This window comes from Vigna unguiculata, chromosome 9 (assembly GCF_037176805.1).
Source record: "Vigna unguiculata cultivar grain cowpea cultivar isolate G323 ecotype 2 chromosome 9, ASM3717680v1, whole genome shotgun sequence".
In the NCBI taxonomy this organism is placed as follows: Eukaryota; Viridiplantae; Streptophyta; class Magnoliopsida; order Fabales; family Fabaceae; genus Vigna; species Vigna unguiculata.
Genome location: NC_140800.1, coordinates 46850348 through 46866577, shown reverse-complemented (window position 1 = coordinate 46866577; position 16230 = coordinate 46850348). Strand labels below are relative to the sequence as shown.

The 16230-nt window shown below is 33.2% G+C and overlaps 1 protein-coding gene and 1 long non-coding RNA gene across 4 annotated transcripts; one reads left to right on the top strand and one right to left on the bottom strand.

Moving 5' to 3' along the window:
- Positions 1 to 764: 764 nt before the first annotated feature.
- On the top strand, positions 765 to 2660 carry LOC114163137 (uncharacterized). Its single transcript, XR_003599370.2, has 3 exons — positions 765 to 933; positions 1090 to 1151; positions 2435 to 2660. It is a non-coding gene; the product is annotated as an uncharacterized LOC114163137 (long non-coding RNA).
- Positions 2661 to 2950: 290 nt separating this feature from the next.
- CGL1 (alpha-1,3-mannosyl-glycoprotein beta-1,2-N-acetylglucosaminyltransferase) lies at positions 2951 to 15686 on the bottom strand. 3 transcript variants are annotated; one of them, XM_085666384.1, is made up of 19 exons: positions 15540 to 15686; positions 15375 to 15446; positions 15246 to 15296; positions 15058 to 15145; positions 12795 to 12857; positions 11916 to 11950; positions 11756 to 11832; positions 8981 to 9026; positions 8739 to 8801; positions 8194 to 8260; positions 8052 to 8120; positions 7883 to 7952; positions 7718 to 7779; positions 6756 to 6845; positions 5154 to 5248; positions 4561 to 4623; positions 4444 to 4482; positions 4188 to 4358; positions 2951 to 3634 (listed from the first exon to the last, which is right to left on the bottom strand). In XM_085666384.1, exons 2-19 carry the CDS (start codon positions 15441 to 15443, stop codon positions 3518 to 3520), a joined length of 1335 nt encoding a protein of 444 aa, XP_085522510.1. In that variant the 5' UTR covers positions 15444 to 15446; positions 15540 to 15686; the 3' UTR covers positions 2951 to 3517. The 3 variants fall into 3 exon arrangements, with proteins under 3 accessions (XP_085522510.1, XP_085522511.1, XP_085522512.1); XM_085666385.1 differs by having other exon boundaries at positions 15375 to 15460; positions 15540 to 15606; XM_085666386.1 differs by lacking the exon at positions 15540 to 15686 and adding an exon at positions 13880 to 14515 and having other exon boundaries at positions 15375 to 15448.
- Positions 15687 to 16230: the final 544 nt, after the last annotated feature.

Genomic DNA, 16230 nt, shown 5'->3' with positions numbered 1-16230 from the left:
TGTTGATATTCAGGGATATTTTGTAGAAATTTTTAAATATTCTAAATTAATTTTTGAATTAAATATATTTTTAGTCTTCAAATTTAGAAACAAAAATTGGAATGTTCCAAATTTTTATATAGTTAAATCATAACCTTTTAAAATTAATAGATATAAATATGTAAATTTGTTTTTTGAGGTGGTAAATGATATTTGAGGTTGTTTAGAGATTTTGTGCAAATTTAAAATATCATTTAACGTAACAAAAAAACTCACGATGTTGGATTTCGAAGTTTAAAAATCAAACTATAAAATTTTGGAACAAAATTAATTTCAATCTTGTATTCAATTTCAATAACTAAAAATATATTTAATCTTTATTTTTTTTTTAAATATTAACATAAATAAATAAAATTAACTTTAAAATATAATTCAAATAAAATTATAATACAAAGCATTAATATAAATTTTTATAAGATTATAAAGTTATAAAATTATAAAATTATAAAATATTTTTCGTTGTTTATTTTATTATCTATATTTATTTTATTTAAATGTTTTTCGTTGTTTATTTCATAGTTTGGATATGTTAACTTTACTTGTACTTTAAAAAAATAAAATATATTTAAAAATTATAATTTAACACATTTTTTAATGGAAATAAATGTTGCTTAATTTGAAAATATAATATCGTGTGTTAGGATTGATTAAATGTTTAAAACAATAATACTTAATTATTTAAATATTAAAAAGTAAAATATAAATAAAAACTTTATAAACGAAATTCTTTATTTATAAATTCATCATGCCTCTAAAAATCATTTTCTAGAGCCATTTTACTTTTCTTTAGGTTTTCTTACCTTACGTTCATTTCTTTGAAGATTGGAGACCACTAGGGTGATCCTTGTTGTGAGCTCTTCACTTTTGTCCGATCAATTTCTCTTCTCCAATTGAGTAAGTTGGTTTTCTGTCCTTTTTCTTTTGATCAAATGTTATTATGTGTGCATGTAAGTGATTCTAACTTTCATGCGGTATCTAAGTCATCTTTATAGGTCTCTGTTGATCAATGGTTCTAATGGTATACCCTAATCATGTTTGTATTGGTCCTAGGTTAAGTTGTTCACTCTATTAGCTTGAAGGGGGATTAGTACTTCTTGAACTATATAAGTTAGGTAAGGAAAGCTAATTATTCCATTTTTAAATTGTAAAAACATTGAATTAGTAACCTTTATCATTGTGTTGTGCTTTGCTTGTGTATTTGAATTGTGAAATGATATGTGATGTGTGAAACTGAGATTTGGGTCTAATTTGCTTGCTTATAAATATTGGATGTTTTTGGTATTGAGTATGAGATAAATTGGTATTTGATGATTGTGGTTAAACTAAATTTGGTATGTTTTTGGCATCTATAATAGCTATTAGACTACTTAGACTAGACTGGAATGACATAATTATGCAGAATCAGGTTTTATAGAATTTTGCAAACTCATTAGTTGAATGTGTGTGCTTGTTGAGCAAATCCAAAGTTAGGGAGTTTCTGACTTGGTAGTCGCTAAGAAATAATATACTCACTAAGCGAATCCAAAGTCAAGGACATACTGACTTGGTAGTCCCAGGTCGAGTATATGCTGACTAAGTGAATTCAAAGTAAGAGATAGTCGTTGGTCGAGAATACACTCGTTGGACGAATTTTGGAGAAATTTACCTATGTGAGTTTCAGTGACATTCGCAAGGTAGCTATCTAGTTGCTAGACGAGTGGGATTGTAGGCATCACCCGTTGAGCGAATGGATGATTTCGTTGAGTGAATGCATTAGAGTTTAGTAGTCATTATTATGCTCAATTTTGGTGTGTTGTGGCAAATGCGAAGTATTACTTAGGAAATGGTTGGTGTATAGATTAAATTGAGATTGGTTATATGAGGTTAATGTGAGATTTGTTGATACTAATTCAAGGAGCATTATTAGTGGTTTATAGTAGTGTATGCATTGGTATATGGATTCATTTGGATGTTATCTTGATGCTATAATAACCATTCAATTCTCAAGTAAAGAAGGATGGGGTATGTGGTGAGAGGAGCAGGAGATCCTAGTCTAAGGGCTTTACCTTGGCTAAATACGTTAACGGACTAACTTTATGTGTGGTAGGTTGTAACCCATTGGCAATGCACAACAGTAGAGGCCACTACAAGTACACAACAGCAGAGGCCACTACAAGTGCACAACTTGCCAAAATCCAATATCAATACATGTATCCGAATAATTGAGTTATTTATAAGTCTTTGTATGAAATAGGATGGGGTTCATTCATGATTGCTATGATTGACTATGTATGATTTAAACGATTGTATTCTTTATATGGTTAAAGCTTTTTTGTATATTAGCTTACCTTTTTTTCTTTATGTTTTGTTTGTTGTGTATTCTGATTTGTAATTATCACCTAATTGGTGTGAGCAGAAGAGGAAGTAATAGCTGGACTCGTCAAAGAGGAAGAAGATGCAACTATATAGTTAATGTTTGGAAATTCTTGTGTACATATATCTTTTGAAAAACTCTAGTTCATCAACTTTGTTATGTGTAAATATGTATTTTAGTATCTCTTGTATGGATAAGTGTAGTACACTAGTTACATCAGTATTCTATGCTTTATTATATTTATTAGTTTTAGGCTATTAAATCATTAGTTATATGTCATTATTCTATGTTTTATGATTATCAATTATAAAATGTTGTTTAATAATTTTAGGCTATGAAATGTTTTATTTAATAATTTTAGGCTATTATATCATTAGTTATATTCCAGTATTCTATGCTATGCTTTATGATTATCAATTATAAAATATTTTGTTTAATAATTTTAAATTATTAAATGAGATATTATAAATAATACAAAATATTATTAAATAATTATAAATATAAACTGATATATTTTTTTAGTAGAGAAAAAGTAAAAACATCATAAATGCAAGAAAATAGAGTATAAAAAAAATTATAATTCATAAAAATTTTAATTTCTGCCAAATTCAAGCTCCTGGTCGCCTCTAGGCGCTCTATGTGACTTGCGTAGTTCATTTGTGGTTTTGCTCTGCAGAGCGTTGATCTCGTGCCACGGCTGAGTTGCCGTAAGTTCAAACTCTCACACAATGAAAAATGACAAAGTAAGGAAAGGCGTTTTTGTCTCACAAAAGTGTTCTCACATTCTTTTAACTTCTACAAATAAAGCAAACTACATATATGAAAAATAAAAATAAATTGATCTTCTTCAACGTCGCTTTGACATAAACATTCACCATTCCGTTTTTCTGTCACATGAATGGAGAGTAGGGATACATGAGGACCTCAAGCCATCATAAGACAAAATCTGTCTCTACAAGATACCCGCTATGGCCGCTAATTTTGTTCAAGAATGCATCGGCAAACAGAACGTAGCTTCTTCCTATGCCACTTTAAGCTCAATACCAATAACTCCGCAACACTTCCGTTGATATCTGAAAACAACTACTCTCTTACATTGTCAGTATTTTCCTTCCTCATCCAGCATTAAGACTCTTCAATCTGAAGTAGCTTCAAAGACTCTGGACCAATGAGGAATATACGTCGCGAAGTTTGATGTCTGAAAACGACTACTCCTTTATAGGCTGTCCTCGGTACTCCATCCTGGCAATGGACGAATGCAGGACGAATGCGACGAGAAAATGTAGGACAAAATTAGATCAATAAGGCATGAAAAAACACGGAAACATATATATGTTTGTGTTACGCCCGGATACACTACATATTATCTACGTGAATGATCTTATGAAACCAATAATATATTCAACTACAGAAGTATACCCAAATGAGTTTAAGCTTTGATTCAAATCACTACATTTACTATTCACCTTCCTACCCAACCAACAAACATACCAAACGAATGGAAATTTCTAGGGAATCCTTATACCTTATTTAATCCAATTGGGAAAATAACTACCATAAATATTCCTGACTTCTGACGTAGAACTCAGACTTCTAAAACGTATGGACACAATTTTAACCTGGATTTTTGTTTCAAATGTCATTCAGGACTCAGACTAGAGAGATTTAGTTTTATAACTAGTCCAGTGTATAATCTGCCAAGGCAGATTGAAATCAGACATTAAAATTCAGGGCTCCAATTGCATATTATGATGCATTGCCCTTGTGAACTTAAAAACAAACATAGTTGAATTACCTTCCACTCTTGAAATATACCAAATTGGCGAGCAATGTTTTCAAAGTCTGACTGATCTCTATATTTGATACGCACATCACCATCTATATTATATGCCTTTAGAACCACGCCAGCTCCATAGACAGGTGTAGCTTTCTTAACAGTATTGGCAAAATGCATAGAATACTTATCCTGAAAATGGCAAAACAATTTCCACATAGCATTACAGCATTCCTTTGCGTATATGCTCAGACAAAAACACAATGCTGCATCTCACCTCCAGTAAATAGCTCAAATCCATTGATCTCCAGTTAACCTTCGAATAACCCAAAGGAAACTAGCATCATTCTAATAGTAAGAAACATATTTCAGACTGTTCATAAAGCGTGAGTACCTTGACATCATTCAGCTTGATTGGCTCCAGATATTGCTTAAAATACTGTCCCAAACTAGAACCCTGTAATAATTACAGGACTTCTAAATTTGCACGAACAAAACGCAATCACAAGGATTTCAGAGTAAATGGGAAATAAATCATTTTAGTGAATGGAAGGATAAGCTACACTAAGGAAAATGCAATTCTCCTTTTATAGCGGAGAGATGTCTGTAAATTTTGTCATCAAAAATTCTAGAAATACATCATATAGAAGCAAATATCCAACATAAGAAAATTATAATCAAGAATCATCATGAACTTTAGTCAATGAATATGCAACAGATAAAAAATTCATCCTACTCTAGATTACTACTGGATGCATACCATCTGTAAAGAAAAATTTTTAAGACAAGATTCCTATTAACAAAGAATAGGCACCTTTCAAGTAAAATCACAGTGTATCCCATGGAACAAATTTATTTTAGTTTTCACCAGATCAATAAATATTTTTTAAACTGAGGTTCATATAGGATGCATACCTGCAAAGGTTCTACAGAAAATAAATAACCGGTATAAAAGATCAATCTTCTATGTACAATTAGCAAACTTACATGCTCACCAAAATTATATGTTCTGCACACTTCAGGTCGGATAAACTGTCGTCCTTTGTGATTTTCTTTTAGTCTCAACCAGTCATCCCAGTAAGTGAAATTTTGTCAAGAAAAGTTTATGTACAACTACAGATTTACTGAAATTAAATAAGTGTGATTTCGAAATAAGGAAATCTAATACAAAGCTTAGGCTTGGGAGAGCTAAACTACAAAAGCTAGCTATTGTGTTTGGAAAGCCCAAAGCCTTGTAAATTAAACAGGAAAAAAGTAATTAGATCCTGTAGATATGTAATTTAATTCAACGTAAATACAGAAATATAGAAAGATGTGCAGCTAGAGATCTGGGAGTTTATTCATTCATTGTATCCTTATTTACAGCATAACTTCAATAAAAATAAAGAACGATGTGTCAAGTTAGACACACATTTCAATAAAACTTCATGATCATAATATCCCATCATGCTTCGTATACCTAACACTCACAGAGGATGGTTGTGCGCTAGCCCTTTTGCTCACTTACAATTGAGAGATATGATGGTGTCACCAAGAAAGCACTGCAATGTTGGTGTCACCACCCTCTTGCTCACTTATAATTGAGAGATATGATGGTAATCGAATGCCCTTTACAAGACACGTGTTACAAGTAACACAACCAGATATTCATGGCCCTTGCCCTAGCTGGACTTTGACTTAACCTTGAAGTGGTGCACAATCAGATATTGTTCAGTCCATTTACTCCTATGGTATGGTTAGCAAACAATCATTGGAAACCGGAAGGTTAATTTTAGAAGATAAGAACTCCTTTAATGTTTATTTTTTCAAGTTGCCTAATCACTTAGTAGGCTATTTACAAATAACAAGGTTGCCTAATCATTGGAAATAGGCTATGTAGTCTGTGCTAGCCTGGCAAGTCTCACCTATTAAAGCGGTGTTAATGAGATTGAATTAAGCTTTAAATCCAAATTCTAGGATAAAATCAAAGCCTATCTTAGACTTGTTATCAGACCACTCATATTATCTGCCCTCCAAAAGTCTGTCTAGGTGTAATAGGATGCTATTATTGGATCATCCTCATTTGCTCATGCTCTAAATGTCCAGTCCTAGGGAAGGTGTGTATTGAGATCTCATTTCAACTAAAAATAAGACCAATGTAATCCTCTCAAAGTTTTAGGTAGTCCTCATTTTACAAGTCAATTTTCTAGAATAATGTTGTATGCCCAAATTTTAAGAAAGTGTATAAAATTATCCTAGTTTTATTATGGTAAAGATTTCCAATCTAAGAGTTTATTCCTAGGCCAAACAGGGTGCTGTTATTAAGTCATTGCATTTGTCTATGCTCCAAATGACAACTTCTAGGTATGAGGGAGCGTGTAAAATCCCATATTGATTAGATATACAATACATGTAATCCTTATAAGGCTTGAATAGTTGTCATAATACAAGCTGATTTTGAGGGATTAAATTAGGCTTTAAATCCAAATTCTAAGAATTATAATTCCTATGTGATAAATACTTCTACCAAGATTTCTTCATTGGAATCCTCCAAAAAAGACAAATATGGCACACACAAACAAGAATAATTACTGAAATGTCAAGGATATGCCCTAGGCCATTTTGGTGATAACTCATCCCATATAGATCTGGCCAGCATCCATCCTAACCCAGGAAAGAAATCTGATCGATAAAGTTCATCTGCAAATTAGATCAAACAAATTTCATCAGAATGGTAGCAGTAATCTTCTGAGATATCTTATGTAAGAATATGATTTATCTTGTTAATCAGGGAAATGTGTATAGTTGATAAAAGTTAACAGTGCATGTAGATGATCTCGTGTTTACAAACTCGTTTCTATGCATGCAAAATTATTAATGTGTTGAAAAAACCAAATAAATATGAATTGAATTCCAGTATTTTTTAGAGTTCAAGTGAATTTAGAAGAAAATTGTGACCGTAGAAGGCAAAGGCTTGGAAGCCATAGGCAAACCGTGGACAAGGAGGTCCCAGAAATACCATTGCCAATTCAAAAGCTTAATCCCAGAAATACCTCAGCATTATTTATTGTATGAAAAACGAAATTAAAAATTTCCGTACACAAAGCATTAATCATTTGCTTCTATACTAGATTTCCCCTGGGTTTCCATCACTGTGTCAAAACCTCTAGTTAAAGGGTCCACTCGATCATTCACTAGAGGTGGAGTTACAGTTTCACGTGCGGGTGTCAAAAAAAATGAATTGGCACCTGTCATTGAAATTTTCACCTTGGGAGATAGCGAGGCTCAAAGCCAAAGCTCTAAACCATTTATAAAAACAAAAAAAAAAATTATTTCTCTTGTTCCCTTTGAATAATATGGCCGCTGATTTATAGACAGAACCAGTTTTAAAAAGGAAAGCAAATCTGCTGCAATCAAGGAGAAATATTAGAAAGTAAAAAAATAGCCTGTGATCATAATTCAGAATGTATTCAAATCCGATTCTGAACACATTTATTACAATATCAAATCAAGACATGAATTAGAAAATAATTGATAGAAAATTAATGAAACCTACAGATGAATAAACTTACACGGATCATGTACAAACTGCTTTTGTCCATTATCATTCCACGAGGAAACAGCCATAATGGACCTAGAATAGATTAATTATGAACAGAAATCCCAAAGTCTTATAAAACTAGCATAACAAATCAGAAAAAATTAAATTAAGCATTCTGTCCTTATTGAGCACATACTTATCCTTGTCAAGGAGCATTGCTGCAGCTTCAAAATAATCAAAGAAATCAGCAGCTATATCCATGTCATCTGACATTGTATAGTTGTTGCATTAGCTTCCACGTTTTTACTAATGATAAAAAGAATTAAAAAAATACATAATGTAGAAAAGATAATAGCACATTTCACCTTCAAGGATGATTACTCGGCTGAAGTTATGCTTGTAGAACAGCTGATCTAAAGCCCACTTGTAATGACCTGATAAATGTATCAATTGAATATTCCTTCCAAATAGAGAACACATCACAGGAAAACAGAAAAATACTCTTACGTGCAATTTTGTAGTAAGCAATTAACTCTCCTGGTCGTTCAGTTTGAACTGGTTCAAAATCCAAGTGCTGCATCAAACTAATATTATTAGTACAGAGAACCTGTTTTTTCATTATCAAACTATTAGCTCTGTCAATAACCACAAATCTAAAATTATTGAGATCAGAATAATTTTAGTGATTGTTCTATATCTCTATAACGTCACTATGCTAAGAATTGAAACCCATCTGTATTTCTATTATCCAATTTAGGCTAAAGAAACAGAGTGCTTAGGAAATAGGGCATCTGGCTCGCACACAAATATCTTATTAGTAATACTGAAGAAATATATTATTAGCTCCTGGATTTTAATAACCATACCAATTTAATTTAGTATGATTATAAAAATCAAGTTAATCATTGACCATTAACAAATTTGCGGAAATAAACATAACTATAGCTAACTGTCAGTTTACACACATTAATATGCACAACACAACATGTAATTGGGCTTTGGAATACTGATCTGATTTTCAAAGTTCAGCTAATTTACATAAATGCATATACCTGCATATAAGATAACTGATCATAGCTCAAAGTCGTACTTTTAACATCTGGATTTGATCCATCCTGAATAGATAAAAAGGACAACAATCAGCAATTTATGTTGTATTAATTTTCTTTTGGTTCACAATCAGCAGTTAATGTTGTTTTTGCATTTGCATAACAATGACAACTTTTGAATAATTTCATGGAGATAAAAGAAACTCCTTCAAAGTGGAAACCATATCACTAAACAAATAAAATACCTGAGATACAAATAAAGGAAATCTTGAAGAAATAGGCCTTTGGTATCTGTAAAAATAAGTAGATTGTGGCTCAGACGGACAAAACAAAAATGTTGTTATAATAAAATAAAGATCATATATTTATAATTACAGATATCAAGATCATATTTGTATTATCAGTAATGTTTATTATTTATTCTAGTATCATATACTTAGTAACACAGAAAAGCAAATCTCCTATATCTATTGTATTGATTTTGTTTTCACACTTTTTATAAATGACTCATGTTGTCATAGAAACAAACAATTTCAACTCAATACTACCCTTTTCCTTATAGTTCAACCACACATAGAGTCTCTGGAAAACCGTGTTTTCCCATGGACCCTGTCTTTGGGTGGAAATTCTTAGTGAATCCTTTTGTTTCTCTCCAGGTTCACTCACTATTCCTAATGGTTGTTTTTTATATCTTTGACGACTTCTCCAATGACATTTTCTTTCTTTGGCGACCACATTGTTGGGATCATGTTGTACCTATCTATGCAACAATACAAATAGCTGCACAAGAAACATGCCTATGTGCCATCACTCAAGCATGTTCTCCGTGTAGTTGTGTCTCTCTTACCGGCACATGCACCAAGGACTGAGGATCAACAACCTCTTACCCAAGTTGCCTTATCCTTGTTCTTATACCCTTGTAGTTCCAGCTACAATGAAGCTAATTCAGTGGCTCAATCTTCTTTTTCTCTAACAAAATTTATTTTTGTATTTTTTTCAGTTTTTGAAAATGGATTCCAGCACCAACCCTACATCCGGAACATGTTTTGTCATCTTGTCTAACCATCCTCTTACTATTGAGAAGACAGACAAGTCGAACTATTCCACTTGAACTATTCCACCACCTTCTACAAATGTAAAGAAGGAACTTGAAGACCACATTATATCTTTTATGATGTTAGCCTTGTATGGTTTGCCTCACAAGCATGTTGATACACATGATAAGATTATGGGATCCTCAATAATCCCTACTATGACTTCTAACTCTTTTGCACTACTCCAAAATAAATAAAGACATATATCTTCTGCTGAGGACACTTCTACATTTGCCTCACTAGATATGGGTGTTAACCACAAGAAATTCTAAAAATCATTTTAAATGTGAACATTGTCACCACAATGGACATACTATTGATAGGCAACAAGATATGATTGATGAGATGCATTCCCTCCAAAGTAGTGGTACTTGGGAGTTGAGTCCTCTTCCAGGTGGAAAAACAATTGTTGGGTGTTAGTAGTTGTACACTTAAATTGGCCTCGAAGGTAACATTGATCATTATAAATCTTGTTGGACTGCCAAGGAATATATACAAATTTACAGAGAAGATTACGCCAATACTTCATCTCTTGTCATTAAAATGACATCTATTTGTCTTCTCTTCTCCATGATAACGATTAGTCAATGAACTCTCCTACACCTTGATATCAAGAATGCACTTCTCCATGAAGATCTTCATGAAGAAATATACATGGAGCAATTTCTTGAGTTTTTGTTGCTTAGGGAAATTGTCTAATAAGGTATTTCCTCTTTGCTAATCCCTTTATGGCCTTAAGCAAATCACCTTGTGCATGGTTCAAACGTTTTTGTACTGTTGTCCAGCACTTTGGAATGATACAAATTGAAACTAATCATTCATTATTTTACCACAAAATCCTCAAGGACCTTATTGTATATGTGGATGACATTGTTATCATAGGTAGTGACAAGGAGGATGTTGTCCACCTAAACCAATATTTTGCCCAACAGTTCCAAACAAAAGACCTTAATCAGTGTTGTACTTCCTTGATGATATTGAGTTTTGTGATGAATGAATAACTAAAGAGGGAGATAATGATGAGGTTGAGCAAGCTCACAGCCAAGGTAACAGTGAATATTGACTTAGTTGGAGCAAGTTCAACTGATCCAACTTCAGATACACTTGATCTTGATAATACAGTTTTTGATGCAAATGATGATGAGCACTTTTTAGTTGAGGAAGAGCTTGATGGTTATGAAGAAGAAAATGATGATCTTGGAGATGATGTCATTAGAGGATTGAAGACAAAAAGTTGAAGACAGTTTGCCATTTTTAGTTATCTGATTGTGATCAGCTTAATAACTCATGTTTTGTAATTGTATGAACTTTTACATTTGGTGTAGTTTGAACTTATATAATAGTCATGCACTACTAAACTTAGTTATTTTATAATTATGGAAGTATTGTTTCCTATTTTAATTAATTATAGTGTTGGAATGTTGAATAGGTATATGGTATTACATTTATTTTCTCATATGACGTAGACTCTTACAAGTCACATCCACAAGTCCAGTCTACAGATCTCCCATGAGTCTGATAACCTTAGATATCACCACTAGATTTATCAACTCTAGTGAACAACTGGCAGACATATTTGCCAAGTCTCTAAAAGGACCAGAGATCCAATCACTTATAGCAAGCTCAGCACATATATGTTCCAGCTTAAGGGGTCATGTATAATTATAAAATAAAGATCGTATCTTTATACCTATTTATGTCAAGATCATATTTGTATTATTAGCAACGTTTGTCATTTATTCTAGCATCATACATTTATTATTGGAGGAAATCAAATCCACTTGTTACTGTATTGACTTCATCTTCTCAATATAAATAAACCACTCGTGTTGTCACAGAAACACAAGGTTTCAGCACAATACTTCTCAATTGTATTATCAAGTATAAAAGATTAATAAATCAAATATGTTATACTATGATGCATACTTTAACACAGACTTAATAGTCCTCTCCAGGTAATCAGCACGATTACATGCAATGATCACAACAGCAGCCACCGGAACCTAAAACATGCAGCACAAAGAATCATAGAATAAACTCTAGAAAGAATAGAAGAAGCAGCAAATTGTCAAACATTCAGCTCAACCTGCATTTTATCAGTCAGCCTCTGTAGGTCTTTTCCTGAAATATTTATTCATAAACAGTAAGTATCTTGGATATCTAATATAGAAAAAAACCTCATTAGATTGTTATAAAATTTCAGACATGGTGAACAACTAGATATGTTTGTATTTATATAAAATATCAAATACTTGGGTAAATCCTATAACAAGCCTAACTAACAACAATACTCACATAGTGCAATGCTAATCAAGTCTAATCTAAAGGAAATGTCAATACATCTTTGGTATCATACTCTGTGCAAGCTTTCATGTTAGTAACAGCTTCAACATTTTGATGGTCCATATCAAGTTTTCATCAACAATGGTGCAGGTTTAAGTATTTATGGTGCTGGTTATGATTCACATATTACTCTTCAACTAAACAATTTGTTACGTGTCCCTTCCATTACTAAACACCGTTCAAGTATTAGTCAATTTGCCAAAGATAATTCAGTTTTTTTGGATTTCATTTTGATAAGTGTCTTATCAAATCCCAAGGGATGAATAAAGTTCTTCAAGAAGTTGTTGGTTTTGATGGACTTTATTCATTCAATATTCTCCAGATTCACAATCACTTCTCTCAACTGAAGTTGTCCTCTTAATCTCTTACCAATAAAGTATGAAATTTTACTTTGGAGACAAGGAACAGGTATAATCAAACATACACGTATTTTCATCCCTACTCTACAGCTTATTGTAATAAGCTAGAAGAGTTTAAAGAAGGATAATAAGACATCATCATAAGCACATATAAGCTCAAACACCCCATCAATCACATGTTAAGTACAAGAGATTGAGAAAGATATACACTACCACTACCACCATCCAAAAAGAGAAAGATCTTATTACTTATTATAACATACTTTCCAGATCTTGTACAAGAGACTTCATTTGTCCACATTCTTGGTCTCGACGTTTCCTCTCTTCTGAAAGAATCCAATACAAAAAACCATAATTTGATAAAAATATTATATGCAAAGGAGACAAAAGATCAAATAAACATGTAATCCAAAACAACTACTAATAAGTATAGGCTCATATATTTAACGATTAAACTTTGTTACTTAAGGAGAACCATTCTTTTGTCACAGAAAGGGTCCAAAGGCCTAAAATAAGAAACAAAAATATTAATGAAAAACCAAAACAGTGGTAACTCCCATAACATCCCCCAAAAACATCTCCTGAATGTTTCCAAGGATTCACTCCCAAATACTAAGACTAGGCAGATGAATCTGTACAACAATTTCCTAATGTAAATAATTGATGATCCACATTTTCTATTTCTAGTAGTCATATTGTTTATGCCTCTCAAAATCTGTCTATAATACCCACCCCTTATGATTTTTTCCAGGTAGAATCTAACTCCAAAGTAGCCTAATGAACCACATTTTAAGGATTTCAACGAAATCATTGATCCATTAACCCAAACTATCCATTACAACCTACTACCTACTGAATTTTAAGATGGTCCCTACATATTAACCTAATTAAGTTCTGTATAGATTGGATCCATTTAATGTGTTTCAGGGAGCAATCTCTCCATGATGATTCATAAGATTAGTAATCCTAGCGTCTACATGCCTGACAAGATGATCATAAGAAAATCTCTGTTCATCCAAGTCAGTGCTTGTTGTGACCATGTAAAAGTCCATACTATATCTGTTACTTTCTTGTTTCTACTACTCTTCAAGTTATGTTGAATATTAGAGAAGAAACAGAAAACATTGAGAAGGAGAGAAAAGAGCTCTCTATAATTCTTATTATTCTTGAGAATAAGAGAAAGATACAACGAACAATTTATACTCAAAGATACACAATAATAACGGTGACAGTTAGCATCCATCTGGCAATAGTTGGCAAAACTAACTAACTTTAACAAAATGCTAACTGAAAAATAGTTCAAGACGAGGCAGTTGAATAACTGCTCCTATATACAATATTCACACACCTCCCACAAACTCAAGGTGGTAGGTTGTTCTTTGAGAAGAGACTCAAGCACTTTTGAGTTTGTCACTCAAGAACAGAAAGCCAGTTGGGGAAAGTGGCTTTGTCAAAGCATCTGCCATTGATCCTAAGCTGGAATATGTTGAACAGATAGTTGCTGCTTGGCTAATACTTTTTCTCGGACAAATTACTGGTCAATCTCCATATATTTGGTTCTAGCATGTACAACAGGATTATAAGCAAGACCTACAGTTATCACATAATACCGTGGGAGAAAAATGATCCCAAGTTCACTGAGAAGAATTTGAATCCATAATATTTCTTAGGTAACTTGATCTATGCCCCAAAACTAGTCTAATGAACCAAGAAATTATAGCGAAAATTTGTTACTTAGTTGATTAATAAGAGACTGAAATAGCTCACAAGAGCTCGCTATAACAATAATATCATCAACATTGGAAAGCAAGTAGACGGTACATTCTTTGGTTCAACCTCCCCACAGAAGGACCATCGTGCACGGAATGCTCCTATCAAGTGAAAGCTTCCACCAAATCTCCATCCTGCTCTAAAAAATTTGATACTTCTCCATCTCTTGGCAGTGGCCTATCTTGTCACCCTTTTGAGCTAGTGTCCATATTTTCTGCAAGGAAGACACTAGATTGAGTCATGATGCCCTTGGACTCCGTCCTGAACCTCCTCCCTCTGACTTTGAACAAGACTAGCAGAGGTTTAAATGGATTAACATCAACTCAAAGCCCCGTAAATCAACCTATGATTTGGTCCACTGTGTTGTTGACTATTTTCAATCCTCATCGTCCTCCCCCCACCCTATTCCCCGTAAAGCAGAGTAATTGTTGGGTAATACTACTCTACCAACGAGTGCAGGAATTGCAACCAAACTACTAGCTAGAAAATGTCACCAGATATTGGGTGTACATTCAAGAACGGTCAGATAATGTTCATAGATGAGCCATAGGCCACAAATCAACTCATGAGCTTGAATATTCTGGATTGCAAACGCCATCAGAGAAAATTCATGAACCCCGATCAATTAACAGGGTTTCTATATCCTAATCACTGCAATATTTCCCTCCAGCATCAACGAGTAGACCGAAGGAGAAAATTTTAGTAATAATCATGCAACCATTCAGGACGATATTCCACAATTAACAAAAAGCAAACCTTCTAAGGCCACAATTCGTCCCTGTTGCAAGCTAATCTGGTCAATCAGTGATCGCATTTGACTTGTACAATGGTTTTCAGCTTCAATCTGTTAAACAAGGATTAGCCACGATAATAATGACTCACCAAATATTAGACGTGGAAATATCGAATATAGATTTATATGAGAAACGGAGGAGTTCAGTTACAGCTGCAGCTAGGCGATCAGCATATCCTGATTGTGTTGCGAAAAGCCTCATCTGAACAAGCATAAACAACATGTTAAATTAACAGAACCGTCGGAAAAACATAGTTAGGGTTAGAGACACGGGCAGCACCTGGATATAGATGAAGATCCCAGCTGCAACCAAGAGGAGGAACCGAAAATCACAGAAAATTTTCGCCATTTGCTATAGCACAAACACTGAATTACTACGCTACAATATAGCAGGTTTTTCAGATACATTACGTAAGAACAATTTCTATGGATAGCGCTCAGGTACCTGTAACTCCTTCAGTCAACTCAATCCCCAGACGATAAACGATTACCTAATTGCCTAACTTTTCGAACTCGGGTAGTTTTAGTTTTAGGTTTTAAAATAAAGGTTTAAATACTTTTTTTTCCTTTTATGTTGCGGAAGTTGTTCATTTGTACAAGTGTCACGGTTTGTATTATATTGTATTGAGGTATATTAAGTGTACAAGTGGATTATGAATGTTAACTCTTCAATTTGGGGCAAAAAATTTCTAATTAGGTCGCGCTGCAATTAGGAATTGACGAGTACAGGTGATTTTTTCGTCACTTGGGATTAAGGTTTTCATAATTATGTTTTAGGGTTTGTTTGTGGTTGGAATGTTGTAACGTTTTCTCCACGGTTATAAATTAGGATTAATCCTCCATTTCTCGTTGAACCACCAACATTGTGCAAATTGTTACAACATTGTTGTCTCTAAAAGTTACAACCTAGAGGTAAAGAAAGAAGAATGAACCGTGACATAGGATTGTAGGAAAAAGAAAATTGCAACAACACAAATTGGGAATGGAGGAAAAAGATCTGACTAACTGTCTAATAATTCATTTTCAAAACTCTAGAATGCAATACAAACCGTGTCATTTGTACAATGCTCCGTTACTATTTAAACGGCATTATAGAAAATGACTAAATTAATCACGAATTGCGAAAATGAGAATCA

What these genes read in the sequence shown, in the direction of transcription:
- CGL1 (XM_085666384.1), bottom strand. Translation starts at nt 15,443, where the DNA reads ATGGCGAAAATTTTCTGTGATTTTCGGTTCCTCCTCTTGGTTGCAGCT. An exon ending in TTCCTTTATTTGTATCTCAG is followed by an intron (nt 8,802 to 8,980) that starts GTATTTTATTTG and finishes TTATCTATTCAG; the next exon opens with GATGGATCAAATCCAGATGT. An exon ending in GTATATTTCAAGAGTGGAAG is followed by an intron (nt 3,635 to 4,187) that starts GTAATTCAACTA and finishes GTCCATTGCCAG; the next exon opens with GATGGAGTACCGAGGACAGC.